Source organism: Pan troglodytes, chromosome 5 (genome assembly GCF_028858775.2).
Source record: "Pan troglodytes isolate AG18354 chromosome 5, NHGRI_mPanTro3-v2.0_pri, whole genome shotgun sequence".
NCBI classification, from domain to species: Eukaryota; Metazoa; Chordata; class Mammalia; order Primates; family Hominidae; genus Pan; species Pan troglodytes.
The window spans coordinates 123,177,719-123,198,969 of record NC_072403.2 but is presented as its reverse complement, the minus strand read 5'-3'; the positions used below and the strand labels follow the sequence as shown (position 1 = coordinate 123,198,969).

General features: G+C 42.2%; 1 protein-coding gene across 2 annotated transcripts; it reads right to left on the bottom strand.

The window, feature by feature from the left end:
- Positions 1-400: 400 nt before the first annotated feature.
- MFSD4B (major facilitator superfamily domain containing 4B) lies at positions 401-19,991 on the bottom strand. Of its 2 annotated transcripts, XR_010157767.1 has the most exons (5): positions 19,408-19,991; positions 16,721-16,889; positions 15,195-15,311; positions 9,928-13,265; positions 7,940-8,322 (listed from the first exon to the last, which is right to left on the bottom strand). XR_010157767.1 is itself a non-coding variant. In XM_527474.8 (4 exons), exons 1-4 carry the CDS (start codon positions 19,432-19,434, stop codon positions 12,022-12,024), a joined length of 1,557 nt encoding a protein of 518 aa, XP_527474.3. In that variant the 5' UTR covers positions 19,435-19,991; the 3' UTR covers positions 401-12,021. The 2 variants fall into 2 exon arrangements, 1 of the variants encoding a protein (XP_527474.3); XM_527474.8 differs by having other exon boundaries at positions 401-13,265.
- Between the last annotated feature and the right edge of the window lie 1,260 nt (positions 19,992-21,251).

Here is a 21,251-nt window from a genome sequence, read left to right as displayed (position 1 = left end):
AAAAGCAGTGGTTCTCAATCTTGGCTGCACATTACAATTACGGGGGATTGGGGAGGAGGAGTTACTTTTTTAAATATCCATACTCAGGCTCCACTCCAGACCAAATTGGTATTTAAGTTAAAATGCTGGGCATCAGTCATTTTTAAACACTGCCAGGTGATTCTAACAGCAGCCAGGTTTGAAAACCACTGGAGCAAAGGTTAATCACTTGGGCAGAGGACAAGAACACATTTTGCAATCATGTTTTTCCCTTGGGTCCTCTTTCCTTCTGGAGCTTATGAATTCTGGAGGGTGTAGAAGCAAAATGTCACTTTCCCTTGCTTCAGTAAGACTAAGAACTTCCTATATCACTCTATTAGTCTGTTTTCATGCTGTTGATAAAGACAGACCTGAGATTAGGTAATTTACAAAAGAGGTTTATTGGACTTACAGTTCCACATGGCTGGGGAGGCTTCACAATCATGGCGGATGGCAAGGAGCAGCAAATCACATCTTATATAGATGGCAGCAGGCAAAATGAGGGCTTGTGCAGGAAAACTCCCTCTTATAATAACCATCAGATCTCGTGAGACTTCCTCACTATCACAAGAACAGCACGGGAAAGACCTGCCCCCATGATTTAGTTACCTCCCACCAGGTCCCTCCAACAACACATGGGAATTCAAGATGAGATTTGGGTGGGGACACAGCCAAACTATATCAATCACCATCAGAAAAGAAAGACGTTGCACCCTGAGACAAAACAAAAATGATAGGGTCATCTAACTGTTGATGATCTAAAAAACAATAAAACCTTGAATGTTTCCCATAAACCTGGACTCCCTAAGAAATTTTATCCTTGGTTTTTCCTGTACTACATCTGAAGATTTGCCATAACCTTTATGAATACAATAATTACATGAGGCAGTTACTGTTTTTCACCGTGAACAGTCTAATGCAAACTCAGAAACCTCGGCAGTTTTTAATTTTTTCCTTCAAATACTTATGTTTTTTATTTGGCAAGCCAGTCATTCTCTTGCTCTCTTTGCAGGTAAACTTTTCCTTTTCTAAATGCTTCTGTCTCTGAGTATTTCTTCAACAAGGGTAAAGATTCATAGAGTGCTTGGACACAGAACTGGATACTCTGCTCCTGGGGGCAGAGTTCACTGCAAGTGATAAGGGAAAGAGCTGAGAAATGAGAACCTGCTCTGTCAGCCCAAGGGTCTTTGGAGCTGTAATCCAAGATCTAGTTTGACCATAAATATGTTCTCTTGGCTGGACTGAATAAATCTCAAAAGTTGGTGTCAGATTCCTTTGTTGTAGGCTTCCTAAGCCTTCTTGCCTATATTCACCTCAACTACACTGTGCTGAGTAATTTCTACAAAATTCTAAATCAAAAATTACCCCAAAGACATAGACAAGTACTAGAAATGAACAAACAAAAACACACACCAAAGAACCAAGAGTTTAGCTACTTTCCTTTTCTAAAACTGGGTAAAACCTATTACAATAAGAGTTACTGGCTCTTCCGCTGATAGAAATTTTGTCATGGCAAATTTTACTTAAAATAGAAAAACATAAGCTTGGTGAAGGCAAGGATCTCATCTGCCTTCTCCTATTATATTCCCAGGGCCCTGGTTACTGAACATGGTAAATGCTCAGTAAATATCTGTTAGATAACTGAAATGCATGAATTTGGAAAACTTTCTGGTCCGCACAGATGAGAACTGTAATAATATCTCTTGCAAACTAGGACTCCTCTTAGAGCTCACTCAAGTAGAAATCTTACCCTCTTAGGAGAAAGCTTTCTTTCTTGGTAAAAATCAAACAATCCACAAACCTTGTCTAACACGCTCTTCCAAAAAAGTCTGCAATTTGGTGTGATTTTGTTTTTCCAGTTCTGATGCAGATGAACCAGGCCATCCATCCCAGGACCTGTCAATTTTCATCCCATTCAGGTATCGATTACCAATATTTATGAAGCCTAGCACTTCTCTAGTACAGAGCAGACAGTGGACATTCCCTTTTGATGATAACAGCTCCTGCATGCAGAGTGGTGGGAGTAGGAGGGTAGAAGTAGCCACTTTCTGGATGGGAGCAATGTCATCAACCCAAGGGGAACCCCTTCATAGGCTAACCAGCAACTCCTGAGGCAAGGCCCAATAAGGGCAATGGCATCTACTCAAGTCAAACAGGTTTCCTCCGGAATCTGGACCAGAGATACACAGAGGAACTCCTGAGGCAAGGCCCAATAAGGGCAATGGCATCTATTCAAGTCAAACAGGTTTCCTCTGGAATCTGGACCAGAGATATATAGAAGATGGGCCAGGAATGCAGAAAACGAGTGGTCCCAAGGAGGGGCAGAACTGCTGTGAGAGAGGCAGAGAGCAGCCCATTTACGGTTCTCAGACCACACACCTTCTGGTTCCAAGGTGGTTCAGAGGGATCTCTGTAAACGAATGAGCACAAAACACAGAACCATTCATTTAGCAGAAAACTGAGATCAAAGCTGTACCTGCTACTGCAAGGACAAAAAAGAAAGTTCATTAATACTTAGTCTACAGAGCCTCACATGCAGTAAGCCCTCAAGCACTTGTGCAATGACTGAACAAAAATTGCAAGCAGAGATAACAAAACTTTGAGGTAGTTGCCCGACATAACTTTTCTTTGAGTTCACTTATTCAGTACATGGGTGCTACTGATATGATCATAATGCGCCTAAAGTCTGAGATAATACCTTAAAAGTATGTGTTTATTCTCTTCCTAAAGCTACTCTCTTCTGGAAAAACTTGATTAAGAAAAAAATCTAAGACAAAAAACACAAACACAACAAAATATTAAAAATAGAATTACCATAAGATCCAGCAATTCCACTTATGGGTATATATCTCAAAAGAACGGAAAACAAGATCTCAAAGACACAGTTGTACACCCACATTCACAGCAACGTATTAACAATAGCCAAAATGTAGAAGCAACACAAATGTCCATTGACAGATGAATAAACAAAATATAGTATGTATATACAATGGTGTATCATAGACTTAAAAAGGAAAGAAATTCTAACACATGCTACAACAAGGATGATCCTTGAAGACATTATGTTAAGTGAAAGAAGCTAGTAATGAAAGGACAAAAACTGTATGATCCCACTTATATGAAGTACTCTGAGCAGTCAAATTCATAGACAAAGTAGAATGGTGGTTGACAAGGGCTGGGATGGGGGCGTAGAATGGCAGTTACTGTTTAACAGCACAGAGTTTCAGTTTTGCAAGGTAAAAAACGTTCTGTGGATGAGTGGAAGTGATGGTTGTAAAACAATGTGAATATACTTAATGCCACTGAACTGTACAATTTAAAATGTTAAAAGATACATTTTTCCATTAAGTATATTTTATCAAAATTAAATAATTTTTATTGGAAAAGCATCATATAATCTCAACAAGTTGTTCTGAGCTGACCGGGCACAGTGGCTCACACCTGTAATCGCAGCACTTTGGGAGGCCGCGGTGGGTGGATCACAAGGTCAGCAGTTCGAGACCAGCCTGACCAACATTGTGAAACCCCGTTTTTACTAAAAATACAAAAATTAGCTGGGCATGGTGGTGCACACCTGTAATCCCAGCTACTCGGGAGCCTGGGGCAGGAGAATCACTTAAACCCAGGAGCTGGAGGTTGCAGTGAGCCAAGATTGTGCCATTGCACTCCAGCCTGGGTGACAGAGCAAGACTCCATATTAAAAAAAAAAAAAGTTGTTCTGAGCTAAAAGCCAGCCCCTTATGCTACTCATGTCATCTAACTTCAAAACATTCCTCCAGGCCACTGGTTAACTAACTCATAACCAAATGTATTAAAACCAAGCTGCAATAAATTTACAGAATCTATTAAACACATCCTGCAATTAAAAATCCAAGCAAACGAAGACATAAAAGCAATATATAAGAATAGTCACAGAGTGGGGTATCGTGGCTTACACCTGTAATCCTAGCTGAGGTGGAAGGATTGCTTGAAGCCAGGAATTTAAGACTAGCCTGGGCAACAAAATGAGACCCTGTCTCTGAAAAAAAAAAAAGCCAGGTAAGGTGGCATGCAACTGTAGTCCCAGCTACTCAAGAGACTGAGGTGAGTGGATTGCTTGAGCCCAGGAGTCCGAAGCTGCAATGAGCTATGATCACACCACTGCACTCCATGATGGGCAATAGAGGGAGATCCTGTCTCTAAAAAAATTAAAATGAAATAAATAAACAGAAAAGGATAGTCACAGTGTAAGAACCAATCTTCTCTGAAATAATTTTAAAAAATAACACAGAAAACAGAGAATAAGACAAGACATAATTAAAATAAACACAGATCCCAGACAAAAACTGATGGAATTCATCACAACTAGACCAGCCTTACAAGAAATGCTTAATACATCTGAAGGCAAAAAGATGATAATCGCCATCATGAAAACATACAAAAGCATAAAATGTACTAGTGTTATAGATACACAAAGGAGGAAGATAAAGAAAACTTATCTCCACAGAAAATCACAAAATCACAATGATAAACATTAAGAGAGGAAAAAACAAAGGATATACAAAGCAATCAGAAAACAATTCACAAAATGACAAGAGCAAGTCTTCACCTGTCAATAACAGCCTTGAATGTAAACGGATTAAATTCCTCACCTAAAAGTTATAGAAAGACTGAATGGATTAAAATAAACAAACAAAAAAACAAAAAACCCCATTACCCAACTGTATGCTGCCTGCAAAAAACTCACTTCACCCGTAAACACACATATGGACTGAAAGTGTAGGTATGGAAAAAGATATTCCACACAAAGCAAAACCAAAACCAGGCAAGAATAGCTATGCTTAGATAAAATAGACTATATCCAAAACTGTAAAAAGAGACAAATAAAATCATTATATAATGATAAAGAGATCAATTCAAAAGGCTAAAACAACTGTAAATATATATGCACCGAACACCAGAGCACCAAAATAAATAAAGCCAATATTCTTATATTTCAAGGGGCTCTCACACCTGTAATCCCAGCACTTTGGGAGGCCAAAGTGGGAGGAATGCTTGAGCCCAGGAGTTTGAGACCAGCCTGCGCAACATAGTGAGACCTTGTCTCTAGAAATAATTTAAAAATTAGGCTAGGTACAGTGGCTCATGCCTGTAATTTCAGCACTTTGGGAGGTCAAGGTGGGAAGATCACTTGAGTGCAGTTCAAGACCTGCCTGGGAAACATACTGAGGCCCCACCTCTAGTAAAGAAATAACAAATTAGCCATGGTGACACACACCTGTAGTTCCAACTACTCAAAAGGCTGAAGCAAGAGAATCACTTGAGCTCAGGAGGTCAAAACTACAGTGAGCCGTAATTGTGCCACTGCACTCCAGCCTGGGTAACAGAGTGAGACTCTGTCTCAAAAAAATAAAAAAATAAATGGGCACATAGACTCCAACTACAATAGTAGTTGGGGACTTCAGTCATCCAGTCTCAGCACTGGACAGATCATCTAGACAGAAAATCAACAAAGAAACATTAGATTTAGACCAACTGGGCCTAACAGACATTTACAGGACATTTCACCCAACAGCTACAGAATAAACATTCTTCTCATCAGCACATTCTCCAGGATAGACCACATGTTAAACAAACAAAAAAAAAAAAACAAATCTCAACTAATTTACAAGAATTAAAATCATATCAAGAATCTTTTCTGGCTGGACACAGTACCTCATACCTGTAATCCCAGCAGTTTGGGAGGCTGAGACGGGAGGATCGCCTGAGGCCAGGAATTCAAAACCAGCCTAGTCAACACAGTGAGACCCCATCTCTACAATAGAAAATAATAATAATAATAATAAGCATAGTGACACCTGTAATCCTAGTTGCTCAGAAGGCTGAGGCAGGGGATTGCTTGAGCCTAAAAGCTTGAGACTGCAGTGAGCCATGATTAGGCCGCTGCACTCCAGCCTGAGCAACAGAGCGAGACCCTAACTCAAAAAACATATAACCTTTTCTGACCACAATATAATCTTTTCTGACCAAAATATAATCATTTCTGATCAAAATATCTCCTCTGACCCGAGGCAAGTGGATCACCTGAGGTCGGGAGTTGGAGACCAGCCTGGCTGACATGGTGAAACCCCGTCTCTACTAAAAACACAAAAATTGGCTGGGCATGGTGGTGGATGCCTGTAATCCCAGCTACTTGGGAGGCTGAGGCAGGAGAATCGCTTGAACCCAGGAGACACAGGTTGCAGTGAGCCGGAATTGTGCCACTGCACTCCAGCCTGGGCGACAAGAGCAAGACTCCGTCTTAAAAAATATACACATATATATATACAGTTAGATAGAGATCGGGTGCGGTGGCTCACACCTGTAATCCCAGCACTTTGAGAGGTCAAGGTGGGTGGATCACTTGAGGTCAGGAGTTCGAGACCAGCCTGACCAACATGGTAAAACCCCATCTCTACTAAAAATACAAAAATTAGCCAGGAATGGTGACACATGCCTGTAATCCCAGCTACTTGGGTGGCTGAGGAATGAGAATGGCTTGAACCTGGGAGACAGAGGTTGCAGTGAGCAGAGATCACGCCATTACACTGCAGCCTGGGCAACAAGAGTGAAACTTCATCTCAAAAAAAAAAAAAAAAAAATACAGTTAGAAGGAAGAAGTTCTAGTGTTCAACAGCACAGTAGGGTCACTATAGTTCAATAATCCAGTATATAACTGAAAACAGCTATAGCACAAGATGTGGAATTTTCCTAACACAAAGAAATTATAACACTTGAGATAATTAATATCCTAATTACCCTGGTTTGATCACTACACATTGTATGCATGTATCAAAATATCACAGGTGGGCTGGGCATGGTGGCTCATGCATGTAATCCCAGCACTTTGGGAGGCCTAGACAGGTGGATCACTTGAGGTCAGGAGTTTGAGACCAGCCTGGCCAACATGGCAAAACCCTGTCTCTACAAAAAATACAAAAATTAGCCAGGCATGGTTGCACAAGCCTGTAGTCCCAGCTACTTGGGAGGCTGAGGTAGGAGGACTGCTTGAGCCTGGGAGGTCAGGGCTGCAGTGAGCTGCGATCAGGCCACTTAAAAAATAAAAATAACTTTTAAGTAGCAGGATTGGGGACTGAGTGACACATTGCCATGATAAATCAGAAGTTCTGGTTATTTTACATTTTTTAGACAGAGTCTCACTTTGTAACCCAGGCTGAAGTGCAGTAGCGTGATCTCAGCTTACTGTAAACTCCGCCTCCCAAGTTCAAGTGATTCTCGTGCCTCAGCCTCCCCAGAAGTGGGATTACAAATGCCTGCCACCACACCTGGCTAACTATTTGTATTTTTTTTTGTTTTTGTTTTTTAGTAGAGATGGGGTTTTGCCATGTTGGCCAGGCTGGTCTCAAACTCCTGACCTCAAGTGATCCACCCACCTCAGCCTCCCAAAGTGCTGTGATTACAGGTGTGAGCCACCATGCCCAGCCAAAAGTTCTGGACATGAGAAAGCTATCCTGATTACTCAAGGAATCTACTGATCATCTCCCAATTAGGTTTTTTTTTAAAAAAAAAACTATAATTCTTCAAACTAATAACCAGTTCACCAACTGTAATGTCAATATACTTTAGACACAAAATTCAAGTAATTTCTGATACTTTATCTGATGGAGAATTTTTCTTTCCTTTTACCCTTTACTTAGGAAATTTGAGAAATGTAAGAACTTTTCTAGGTGCTTAGGATTATGGATTATACTTGTTCCTTATATTTTTGTGCCAAAATTTTATGCCTTTATTGTTTTTATAATAAAAAGTAATTTTTCAAAAGATTTTTCTTTTAAAAATAACAGAGTAATTGAAAAATACTCTCAAAATGTCCCTGGATTCTATTATAAAATACAAATAAACTCAAACTGAAATTTACTTATTTCCCTCATATTCAACTGTATTTCCTTTTTTTTTTTTTTTTTTTTTTTTTTGAGATGGAGTCTCCCTCTGTTGCCCAGGCTGGAGTGTAGTGGCGCCATCTTGGCGTGAGCCACCACACCCGGCCTCAACTGCATTTCAGTAGGTTAAAGGCACAGTGATAAGGGACATAAAATAGTGACAGAAAAAAAAGGCATAATTCTGCGATAACTCACCCACTGTCCAACAAACATAAAAAAGATTCTCCTATATGAGATTTGTTGGCCTGGCTAATGGGGCATATTCCATCCCCATACTAGCTGTACCTGTAAGCACTTTCAGTGACCGCTGAAGCTTTTTTCCCCAGCTCATAGTTGAATGTTTTTTTTTTTTTTTTTTTGAGACAGTCTCGCTCTGTCACCCAGGCTGGAGTGCAGTGGCACCATCTCGGCTCACTGCAAGCTCCGCCTCCTGGGTTCACGCCATTCTCCTGCCTCAGCCTCCCGAGTAGCTGGGACTACAGGCACCCACCACCACGCCCGCCCGGCTAATTTTTTGTATTTTTAGTAGAGATGGGGTTTCACCGTGTTAGCCAGGATGGTCTTGATCTCCTGACCTTGTGATCCGCCCACCTCGGCCTCCCAAAGTGCTGGGATTACAGGTGTGAGCCACCGCACCCAGCCTTTCTGTTTTTTAGAGAAGGGGTCTCTTTTAAAAATTTTTTAGAGACAGAGGTCTCACTATATTGCCCAGGCTGGTCTCAAACTCCTGACTTCAGGAGATACTTCCACCCCAGCTTCCTGAGTAGCTGGGATTACAGGTGTGAGCCATCATGTCCTGCTCTTAGCTCAGTTTTTAGCTCTTTTGAGAATCTCTATTCTGCAGGTACCCGAGTGTGGCAGGCATGCTCTAAGGTGATCCGCAATGAGTCACATCCCTGTTCTAGCCTCTACCCTTGAGTTTTGGTGGAACTCATACCTTGCTTCTAGACACTAGAATATGGCAAAGGTGATGGGATGTTATTCCCATAATGACGTAATGTCATACAAGACTCATTTAGAGATTCTCCTGCTTGCTTTGAAGAAACTGCCATGTTGTGAGAGGCATCTGTGAGAGGGCCACATGGCAAGAACTGTGGGAGGCCTCTCGAAGCTGAGTGGTGCCCAGCTGACAGTCAGCAAGAAACACATACCTCAGTCTACATAGGTAAGGTCCTGTACTGAAGCGGCCCTGTACAGGCCGCTTCAGTACAGCCTGTACAGACATTACCAAATGTCTATTGTTTTAAGGTGTTCAATGTGTGGTACTGTGTTACCCAGCAATAGAACACTTGGGTATATTGGTTACTTAGGTATCAGCAGACACTTAGCTAAGAACTGATCAGCAGGATGAATGCTAATTCTTAGAATTGTACTAAGTCTTTTCCTTCCAATATGGAACTTTAACAATGCCCTATGATCTCATATGACGATTCACATGTTGGTGTGTGGAACCATAGTGAATTTTCCAGAGTGGATTTTGAGATTTTCTGCCATGTTCTTATCATCATCCTTCTCTCCCTGAGCTGCATCTTCTACCCTGTAACAGTAAATGCTGAAGGTGGAATTCCTATTCTAGCAAGCCTCCTAGCTGCCAAGTAACTGCTACTGCCTAGATTCCAACAACCTGAGAAAAGGCAGTAAGTGAAGCAGAAGTAATTTCCAAGTTCTAACTGAGGGAAATTTACACTATAAAAAGAGCAAAAGGGCTGGGCACGGTGGCTCATGCCTGTAATCTCAACACTTTGGGAGGCTGAGGTGGGCAGATCACTTGAGATCAGGAGTTTGAGATCAGCCTAGGTAACATGATGAAACCCCCTCTCTACTAAAAACACAAAAATTAGCTGGGCATGGTGGCGCATGCCTGTAATCCCAGCTACTCAGGAGGCCGAGGCAGAAGAATCGCTTGAACCAGGGAGGCAGAGGTTGCAGTGAGCTGAGATCACGTCATTGCACTCCAGCCTGAGTGACAGAGTGAGACACCATCCCCCACCCCTAATAAATAAATAAAAATAAAAAGAGCAAGAAGGTTTTTACCATTAACTTCTCCACCGCCATCTCCAAAGCTGTTAGGTTATTACATGAACCAAGACTGTGGCAGGCATATAAGGTGAATGGGCGGGCAGTGGTCAAGAAAGACACTGTATTTTACTTGAGACAAAACAATGGCAAATTTATAGAAATTAAGTAAGAGAAAGCAAGCCTACTCCAATCAGGTAGAAAGGAGATGTTATTCAGCATAAAATTGGAGGAAGTAAACAAAATTTCATCAATTCTTGTCATTTTTCAAAGGATCACCTGCACCAATTCTGCCATATATATATGAAGTACCCTTTCTGATCCTTGACTCCTAGGCTACCCAGTCACCTTCTAACTGGTTTCCCAGGTGTTTCAGACTCAGGAAAGAGAAACCCTGGATCGGTGACACAAGTATTCCAATCACTGGAAAAGACTATGCCTCACTGTAAATTACACTTGCAGCATGACTTACGGTAACTACGATATGATTACCACACAGACCTGGTGAAGAGCTAATCTTGAGCAAGGCTCAGACCCAGCCTCTGTTACTGAGGTAGGCAAAGGACCTCGAAAGACCCCATCTACAGCCCTACTACTAATCTAATAACACTGAAACAGCTCTTAAAATTAGAACATAGTGTCTCCAAATTCCATTTGAACATAGAATATTAGCATATAAAAATAACTTATTTTTAAAATGTCTGTAAAGATACTATCATAAATGAATGAATTACTGTATTTCACTGAATCTAAGCCACTGATTGTAAAACACATTATTTTATATATACATATGAGAAAAAACTGTCCATTAAACTTTGTCACAATGTTAAACGATCACTGATTGTAAGACACATTCTGATTTCAGATATGTTAACAGTATGGGGGTAAAAAGTGCAACTTAGAATCAATGAAATGCAGTACTAAAAAATATATTCTTCAGGTAATTATTCAAATAAGGTATTAAACATTAAGTACATTAAATTGACATGTAATCATTTATCATTAGAACATTCTTAAAGCTATTTATCATTTTGGTTTCACTTCTCATTTGAAATGAAGAACATGCTGTCACTTGTACTAATTTCTAGCAGACATTTTGCACAAACTTTAAAACTTACGGATTCCCAATTTGGAAATCATCTCATTTTCATTTCTAGAATCACAGATCAGGAGGCGAGATAAACAAGGCCTACGTTAAGTGACAGAGTGCAGAGCTAGTAGAAGTCAAGGCTTGAAGCCCGACCCCTTGGGCCCTGTTCTGTGTTCTCTTCATTGAAATTAGAAATCAAATGAGTCATTACATTCTTTGATCCAACCCTACAGATAAGGTAAAGCAATTAATAAAAATACCTCTCCATTTCTTTTTTGAGACGGAGTCTAGCTGTCGCCCAGGCTGGAGTACGGTGTGGCATGATCTCGGCTCACTGCAAGCTCCACCTCCCAGGTTCACGCCATTCTCCTGCCTCAGCCTCCCAAGTAGCTGGGACTACAGGTGCCTGCCACCACGCCTGGCTAATTTTTTGTATTTTTAGTAGAGACAGGGTTTCACTGTGTTAGCCAGGATGGTCTCGATCTCCTGACCTCGTGATCTGCCCGTCTCAGCCTCCCAAAGTGCTGGGATTACAGGCTTTAGCCACTGCACCCGGCCCATTTCTCTTTTATGAAACTATTCTCCTCAACTTTCCTGGAAAAATATTGATACCTGATAATTTGTTCAACCAATCAATTCAACTCCTACATGGTCTCATTCTGAGAATACCCCCCTTCTCAAAAACAATGCCTTCTTTGGGTGCTCTGAGGGGTGGAGACCATAAAATATTTCCTAATCAGTCACATGTCAAATACTAGCGTTATAACAAGATCCTATTGTACATGTATGAGACCATTTGGTTATTTATGGAAGACTCTGGGAATTACAGAACATTTCAAAAATTTTTAGCATTTGCTATAATATGGACCTAAAAATTTTAATCCCCAAAGCATGGTGAAATTCTGCTAATGCTCTGCTCTGAATGGCGTCCTTAGAAGTGGCAGTTATTCAAAGATGTCAGTGAGTAATCCATCTTCTCTAAATGTTAGTCCCTTTTGTCCTGGTTTCTGGCAAGTGCTTCACATGGGCACTGCCAGTATTAAAAGGAGAAGACTCAAACACCAGTGCATTTGATGGGTATTGATTATAGACTTCAGCTGTGGGCTCCGTCAGACTACTTCTAGATGTCTCTATTATAGAATGCCTCATTGTATCATTCGTTTCAATCATTTCAAAATCCATTTCATTCCATTTTTCTGCATCCTCCTCTTCATTCTCTTCCTCATATTCATTTAGCCCGGAGCTAGAGAGCAGAGCTTTCTGGTCCTCACTCTTTCTGTCTTCTTTTCGCTGGCGATCAAGAGGTGAAGTGGCTAATTTATATAGCACAGGAAATAAAATACCAGTAGCTATTGATGCTCCCAAAGAGGTATACAGAACTACAGGCAAATCAGGGTATTTTCCTTGAAGAATTCCAATGACTGCAGGAATAGCCATTTCTCCCAGGGAAGCACCAATTACAAAAAATGCTGCAGATTTCCCATGGATGGTCGTGTACTGCTCAATCCAAGAAACACCACTCGGAAATGTGGTTGCCATTGAAGCCCCATACACTGAAGTTGCTATCCAGAGACAAATTGGGTTCTTGTCAAAAAGCACCAGAAATAAAGATGAAGTCAGGCTGCCAATGTTGCTCAACACAATCATGGTTCCAGGCTGTAAACAGGTAGCAAAAAAGATTGCCAGGCCCCTGCAGGCTGCAAATGTCCCCCAGAAGATGGAGTTCAACCCAGCGGCTTCACTTTCTTTCATGCCAGCATGGGTGGTTGCAAATGAGAAAACATAAGAGCCATATGTTACCTCAGCTCCAACATAAAAAAAGAAGAACAGAAAAAGGAGACAAAGAAGGGCGTTGTGATATTTTGCTCTTCGAAATGTCTCAGCAGATGCTCTTGCTTTTTCTTGCTTTGAGCTATTCTTTAAAAACAGACAAAAAAAAATGACAGAAACTAAAAACATGTAAGTACCGATAACAGCATAAGCCCACAGTAAATTCTTATCATTAGGTACTCCAAACAGAGCTTCTGAGTCAGCGTCAGATGATCGGTTGAGTGCAGGATGGAAGTCAGACTCTGTGTGGTTTTCAGCAGACGCTGTCGGACCTAAAGCCAGTTTAGCTAGCAGTGGAGCCAAAAAGGCACCCAAGGCAAAAGAGAAGTGTAAGGCCTGCATATGTGGGGCTCCTTTGTCCCCCCAAATAGCCAAGATAAGGACGTTACCACCTGTCGATGAAAGATGGGAAAAATTATTTAAGTTAAACAGTTACTTACTTATAAAAAAAAAAAGTTCACTTATCAGAAAGGGGGTGAGTCTATTTTACATAGCACAAGCATTATAATATTCTAATTATCAAACATTGCAACTAAATCAATTCTGAGAAAGGAATTCTAACCCACTACCACCAGACAACTCTAAGCATTATAACATCACATACTCACAAATCGAATTCTACAGTCTAGTAGACTACTACCTCCTAGAACCAAGCACATTAGCAAGACGCTTTTTATAATACAGTTCTAACATCAGACTGCAGAAGAAATATTTATATATTAATATTTTAAATATATATTTAAAAGGCAAAATTTTATCATCAGATAGTAGCCAAATTACCAAAGCTTTCTGTACTTGCTGTTGGTAGCCACTTGAGGAAAATTACTTACTTATGTATGTAACAGATGCAAAACACACGTCCAGGAACCTGAATAGCCAGGATTCTGGTATGCCCATTAGTGGAAACAAGGACACCGTTTAGCATCTGAATTTATACTGTCTAAACATCTAGGAGGAGAAAGGCAAGCAGCAGCACATCTTGAGCTATCTTCTTTTTTTTCAACAGATATTTTCAGATAAATATATAATTCTACCCTATAATTTCATAACAAAATTAACCCTAAAGTAAAATAAAATATTTCCCCAACAGATTACGTAACAGCAAAGCAGGGAAGGGAGGGATAGAAAGCTGGTTTTAGGAGTAAACAGATGTCATCTATGTTATTTAGTAGGTTTTCTGTTTGTTTGTTTTTGAGACCCAGGCTGGAGTGCAATGGCACAATCGTGGCTCTCTGCAACCTCCACTTCCTGGGTTCAAGCAATTCTCCAGCCTCAGCCTCCTGAGTAGCTGGGATTACAGGCACGCGCCACCATGCCTGGCTAATTTTATATTTTTGGTAGAGACGCGGTTTCTCCATATTGGTCAGGCTGGTCTTGAACTCCTGACCTCAGGTGATCTGCCCGACACAGCCTCCCAAAGTGCTAGGATTACAGGCGTAAGCCACCCCGCCGTTATTTAGTAGGTTTTTTTTTTTTTTTGAGACGGAGTCTCACTCTGTCACCCAGGCTGAAGTGCAGTGGTGTGATCTCTGCTCACTGCAAGCTCCGCCTCCTGGGTTCAAGCCATTCTCCTGCCTCAGCCTCCCAAGTAACTGGGACTACAGGCGCCCACCACCACACCCGGCTAATTTTTTGTATTTTTAGTAGAGATGAGGTTTCACTGTGTTAGCCAGGATGGTCTCGATCTCCTGACCTCGTGATCCACCCATCTCGGCCTCCCAAAGTGCTGGATTACAGGTGTGAGCCACCGCACCCGGCCTATTTAGTAAGTTTTAAAAGACATGATGATGATGCGGGAAAGAATCTACTGCAGGAGGGCAGGAACTTTGAGGACAGAAAAGAAAAAGAAAGAGCCTAGTCCACACTACGGATCTCTCTTGGCTTGGAAGTCAGGGTAAATGTCAAGTTGGATTGCTGCTTCTATGCTTTCTCAGCCAAATAACGGTTCCAAACTTGGTTTAACCTATTAAACCACCAATTCCTCCCATACTAGAGCAATAAAGTTCTACCCCAAGATGAAGGCCTATTCACCTGCACTGTAATTACCCACACAGGGGCCCTTCCCTGTTTGGACAATGTAAATCAATTATCTCTCATAGAACAAAATTCTTTAAGTTCATTTCAGAGTTGGCTGCTCAGAAACAGGCCCCCTAATTGGCAAGAATAGCTGCTAGAAGGGTGATTCATTCTGAGTGACTCACAACCAACTCAGTAGGTCTGTGTCATTTTAGGGGGCATTGCAAGTGACAGTTTAGTATCATCTGCTGTACTTCTTCTAGCAAGTCCCTACTCCCAGAGATGACGTTGAAGAGCTCACTAACCTGTATCCAGAATGCCAATTGAAACACCGAAGATAGACATCATGACAGTGAGTAATATTGCTGTCTTGCAAAAAGGAACAAGATAAAGACCAACGGTGGTAGCCGACATTGAGATTCCTGGGAAGGTAGAAACTCAGCTATAAAAAATAATATCCATGCAGTCATGGATCAAGTCAATATCATAAATGTCCAAACATGCAAAATCAGGTCAAATTTAAATTAGATAATGAGTAGATGAGAGTTTTTGCTTCTAAAAGTGATTATTTCATCATTTGAATCTTTTATAATCTTTATGGATTATGAAATATAAATAATTATAACACAAATACATTTAAAGCACTGCTAGTAATCAAACTGTAAATTATACCATAAGGCAAAGTTTTATACCAAAAGAGACAAGCCAAAACTAATTTAAATGATTCACATTTAAGAACCTAACAGGAATTTTTAGACATGAGGCAAAAAATTAAATAGACAAAAATAAAATGCAATTACTAGAGTAGTTTGTAATAAAATTTACTAAATAAATTAGTTTGGGAAATAGGGAGGAAAATACAAGAAATATGTTATTTCAACCCACTTTGGAAATAAGAGGGATTATTTATTAATTCCTTAACAATAACAAATTATTATTCTTGCTTCCAAAACAATTTTATCATATTAATCTAAATTTTCTCTAAATATTTCAATTTATTCAAAAAAAGTATATGCTAAAAGCTTTGCCAGCCCAGGCGTGGTGGCTCACACCTGTAATCCCAATACTCTGGGAGGCTGATCCTTTGAGCTCAGGAGTTCCAGACCAACCTGGGCAACATGGTGAAACCCCGGCTCTACTAAAAACACAAAAATTAGTCAGGCATGGTGGCTCACACCTGTGGTCCCAGTTAATTGGAAGGCTGAGATGGGAGGATCGCTTGAGCCTAGGAGGGGGAGGCTGCAGTGAGCAGAGATCGCATCACTGCACTCCAGCCTGGGCAATAGAGGGAGAGGAGACCCTGTCTCAAAAAAAAAAGCAGCTTTGCCATCTATTTCCAGGGTGAGACAGAGCACTCTGGGGTTGTCCAACGACAACATGGGGCAGCAGGAACAAAAACATAGCCTACATCAGTCCACCCAACCTCGCTTCCCCTCTTCATTCCCAATCCAGGGTGTAGCCTGGACAGGTTCAAAGAGCTCATTCTGATCTGTGGTGACCCCAGGAAATCTGCCCTAAACCCTCTAAGCAGAGTTTTTTGGACAACCAGTGTGTGATCCAGGAGTGGTAGCTAAATTATAGTGGTTGGAAAGGCTAAGGATTGCTAAGACACTCTAGAGCTAATCTAAATTTCCAGAGGGACCCAGCACAGATACCCTCTAACTGTCAAGATGAAAGCAGGTACCAGGGAAACTCAACTGCCATTGAGGACACCTAAACACTACCCATTTCAGTGTCCAACCATTCTGCATGCTAGTATTTTCATATTTTCAAAGACAACTTGTAAATTCACTTGACAGTCATAAAGAAGCTAAAATTAGCATTTACTTACCCAAAAGTAAAAAATAATTCATGACATCGACAAGAAATCCACCAATCACAGAGCCACTCAAATATCCCAAGGCACGACCCACAAAAATGAAAGACAAACTACTGATATTTCGGTTCACGTTTGTTGCCAAATCTTGAAACGTGGGTCCCACTATAGCAACACTCAATCCCTAAAATTTAAAAAGACAAAAGTTTTTACTTATAATCATTAAAATAATGTCTAACTATGTGGTAGTTTCTTCCACTATAAAAAAAAAGGGGCGGAGGGTCTGGGATTTACAATGTAATGTAGGGAATTAGACTACTGTTTTTTTAGTTTTGACTAAAACTCTTATTTTTTTTGTTTTGACACCTCTCGGTTTTTAAAAAATTATTTTTTTGTTGCAATCCTGTTTCCTTTCTGAACAATACCTTTAAAAGACTATTCTGTATTAATAAAATGTAATATTAAAACTATTTTTGAAATGGTTTCGTACATTTTGAAATATATTACATGCACAAATAAGAATTTGGGTATTAAAAATTTAAATTGGCCGGGCACAGTAGCTCACGCCTGTAATCTCAGCACTTTGGGAGGCCGAAGCAGGCGGATCACGAAGTCAGGAGTTTGAGACCAGCATGGCCAACACAGTGAAACCCCATCTCTACTAAAAATACAAAAATTAGCTGGGCATGGTGGTGGGCGCCTGTAGTCCCAGCTACTCGGGAGGCTGAGGCAGGAGAATCGCTTGAACACGGGACGCAGAGGTTGCAGTGAGCCGAGACTGCACCATTGCACTCCAGCCTGGGCGACAGAGCGAGACTCTGTCTCAGAAAGAATAAATTAATTAATTAAATTAAGTCAGGTGTGGTTGCTTACACCTGTAATCCCAGCAATCTGGAAGGGAGAGGTGGTAGGACTGCTTGAGCTCAGGGTTTTGAGATCAACCTAGGCAACCCCATCTCTACAAAAATAAAAATTAAAAAAATCAGCCAGGCGTGGTGGCGCATGCCTGTAGTCCCAGTTACTAGGGAGGCTGAGATGGAAGGATCGCTTAAGCCCTGAGGTCGAGACTGTAGTGAGTTCTGACTGAGCCACTGGAAAACATCAAAACCTTGATCAAAACATCAAAATATGATTCCTGTTTTTTATGTTGTTAAACAGCAATATTTCTGGATGCACATGGAGTCCTTCCCCTGAACTATACATATAAAACATACAGGAGATAAACAATTTAAATGTTTCTAAATCTACACTTTTCTTCCACGCCATCAGAATTAGTCAGTAAAGGTTGCTTTAAAAATATTACACGCCCAAGTACAGAATGACTTTAACAATAAAACTTTACTCAATGCAGTGTCAGCAAGAGGTAAGGATTACAATTGACTTTCAGAGGAAATTCATTGGACATTTAAAGAAAAAAATGTTTCCAATCAGTCTACATTTCCAGAATAACTGATTCTAATTGCCCTGCCCTGCTCTAAATGCATGGGGTGCGCCCCCTGCCCAACTCGTAACAGTCCAAGACCACGGACCACTATGGGCCCAGGTGCACAGCAAGCACCTCGTACTTCGAGAGAAGCCTGAGCACAGAATCTAATCAAATTAGTTCATGTCTTCAAAGGATTTACAACAGGACCGGACAAGTCAGTGACGACTCACCTAAAGTCTGAAGTGATTTCTTTCTTCACCCCTCCCCACCGCCCCCAATCAAAATACTCTAAGAAACAACTGTGGCTCAGAGTCCCTGAGATGGTAAGTGACCACACATGACTCTTGGGAGGACTCATCCTCTCAACTCCCCCAGGATCATAATTATCAAGTGATAAGGAGGTTTCCGAAAAGTGAATTGAGTGGCGACCCAGGGGTTTGGCAAAAGGCGCCTCTAGGCTTGCCCTTTGCTCCAAGAAAAACATTTAAGAATCTAAAGGTTGGTTTTATTAATAAATAGGACGGTGGGCAGAGTAAAAGACATATTTCTGGCTCTATCACTTAACCAGCTGTGTGATCCAGAAAGTCACTTTCCCCTCCGGGCCTATTTCCTTATCTGCAAAATTAAGCGGTTGGCTGAATTTGGTCAGATCACCAGGAAGAAATTCCAGAAAAGTAGTTTTTCTGTGTAATAATTTGGGGGTTGAATGGGTGGGTGCGGAGAGCAGCGGCCAAAGACCTGGTGAACCCCTCTTGCAACCTTCCCATCCGACGAAGGAGACGTAGGAAGGCTTGCCGGGCCGGGCGCCGTGGCTCACGCCTGTAATCCCAATACTTTGGGAGGCCGAGGTGGGCGGATCACCTAAGGTCAGGAGTTTGAAACCAGCCTGGCCAACATGGCGAAGCCCCGTCTCTACTAAAAATACAAAAATTAGCCGGGCTTAGTGGCAGGCACCTGTAATCCCAGCTACTCGGGAGGCTGACGCAGGAGAATCGCTTGAACCCTGGGGGCAGAGGTTGCAGTGAGCCGAGATCGCACCACTGCACTCCAGCCTGGGCAACAGAGCGAGACTCCGTCAAAAAAAAAAAAAAAGCTTGCTGGAGCTGAAAGACGTATTCAGAAAATCTATTTCCTCCAAGATTAGAATTGTGCCCATTTTCTAGATGATGAAACTGAGGCCCAGTCAGATTAGGTAACGCGCCCAAGGTCAGTTTGCAAGTGGCGAAGGCAAGACTCGAACGCCCCGGCCCGGGAGTGTTGCAGCCCCGGCTCTCACCAGCCCCAGGAAGGAGGCACACAGCATCAAGGTGGTGAACCACCGCAGCTTGCTCCCGGTCCCACCGCTCTGCCGGGAGACCACCACCACCTCCGGCTCCGGCTCCTTCTCCGCCGGGGCCTCCGCCTGCAGAAGCCGCTGCCCCGCAGCCGGGGGCCCGGCCCCACGGAGCTCCACCTCTAACTCCAGCTCGGCGGCTCCGGAGAAGTCGTCTTGCTGCCGGCGCGCTTCTCAGCAGAACTTCTGGAGCTCCGAGAAGAGCACTGGCCCCGACCCCAGGCACGGGTGTCCCTCCGGGCGCCACCTCCCAACGGACCGCCCGGAACCGGGGCAGAGAAGAGGAACTTCGGCACGCCGCAGGTGTTCGGGTCAAAAGACGCTCGCTCTCCAGCAAGCAGGCGCATGCGCGGGTCACGTGGCGGAAATGTGGCCTCTAGCCAACCGCTATCGCGCCTCAAGCCGGAAGTTGATGTGGTTGCCTAGGAGACCGGACGTAGCTCTCTAGCCTAGGCATCATACTCAGCTGAGCTCACAGAGGCTGGCGGACGTGCGCCCCATGGCGGAGCGAGCTGAAGTTGCAGCCTGGGACCAGGGAAATCAAGAGGTAAAAATGCGGCCAAACCTTTATGAGGAAAAGGGTCCAAGAATTACACTGTAGCGCCTCGCACCGGCTCCCCGGTCTCCTGGGGAGCGGAGGGAGCCTGAAGAGCTGGTCCTTATACAGCTTTCTGAAATCCCTGAGATCTGTCAATGAATCGCGCATCTTTCACTCCACAAGTATTTGTTGAACGTCATTGTGTAAGTTATCACGTATATTATCTCAATTAACCCTCACAACACTCCAAATTCCACGTTATCCCCGTTGTACAGATAGAAAGATTAAGTCATAGAAAATAATTAACAATCTGCCCAAGCTCAGTCATCGAATTAGTGGCCATATATAAACAGTGTAACAGTAGCTCAAGAAAGAAATCGGGATCCAAAGCTGTGGTTTCAAACACAATTCCTGAAATAATTCAAATTCCTGAAATAATTCCATCGTTGTAAAGAAGTGGAGCGTGGCATCGATTTGAGGAATTTTTTTTTATACTTTAAGTTTTAGGGTACATGTGCACAACGTGCAGGTTAGTTACATATGTATACATGTGCCATGTTGGTGTGCTGCACCCATTAACTCATCATTTAACATTAGGTATATCTCCTAATACTATCCCTCCCCCCTGATTTGAGGAATTGTTTTCCTTTTGCTCTTTAACAAAGCGTACCACAGCCTCAAAATGTTATATACTTTTCTTTGTGGTCTATTTGAAATGTTCTTTTCCACCTGATTCTTCCAACTTTCATCCACTTAGGCTCCCAGACTACAAACCTTAGTCTCATCATCCCTTGCAACCCGTCTCTCCAGACTTATTCGTTTAGTCATTAAGTCTTCCCCCCACCCGCACCCCCACTTTTTTTTTGTTTGTTTTCTTTTTTGAGACAGAGCCTATGTCGCCTGGGCTGGAGTGTTGTGGCGCTTTTTGGTAGAGACGAGTTTTCACCATGTCGGCCAGGCTGGTCTCGAACTCCTGACCTCAAGTGATCCGCCTGCCTTTGGCCTTCCAAAGTGCTGAGATTACAGGTATGAGCCACCATGCCCCGCCAAGCATTTCTTTTTTCTTTCTTTCTTTTTTTATTTTTTTATTTTTTATTTTTTATTTTTTTGAGACGGAATCTCGCTCTGTCGCCCAGGCTGGAGTGCAATGGTGCGATCTCGGCTCACTGCAACCTCTGCCTCCTAGGTTCAAGCGATTCTCCTGCGTCAGCCTCCTGAGTAGCCGGGATTACAGGCGCGTGCTACCACG

Bases quoted from the DNA above. Each gene is read 5' to 3' on its own strand.
- MFSD4B (XM_527474.8), bottom strand. From the start codon at position 19,434: ATGCTGTGTGCCTCCTTCCTGGGGCTG. The intron at 15,312-16,720 runs GTAAGTAAATGC...CTACCTTCCCAG, and splicing joins GAATTATTTTTTACTTTTGG to GAATCTCAATGTCGGCTACC. The intron at 13,266-15,194 runs GTTAGTGAGCTC...TTTCATCGACAG, and splicing joins AATTGGCATTCTGGATACAG to GTGGTAACGTCCTTATCTTG.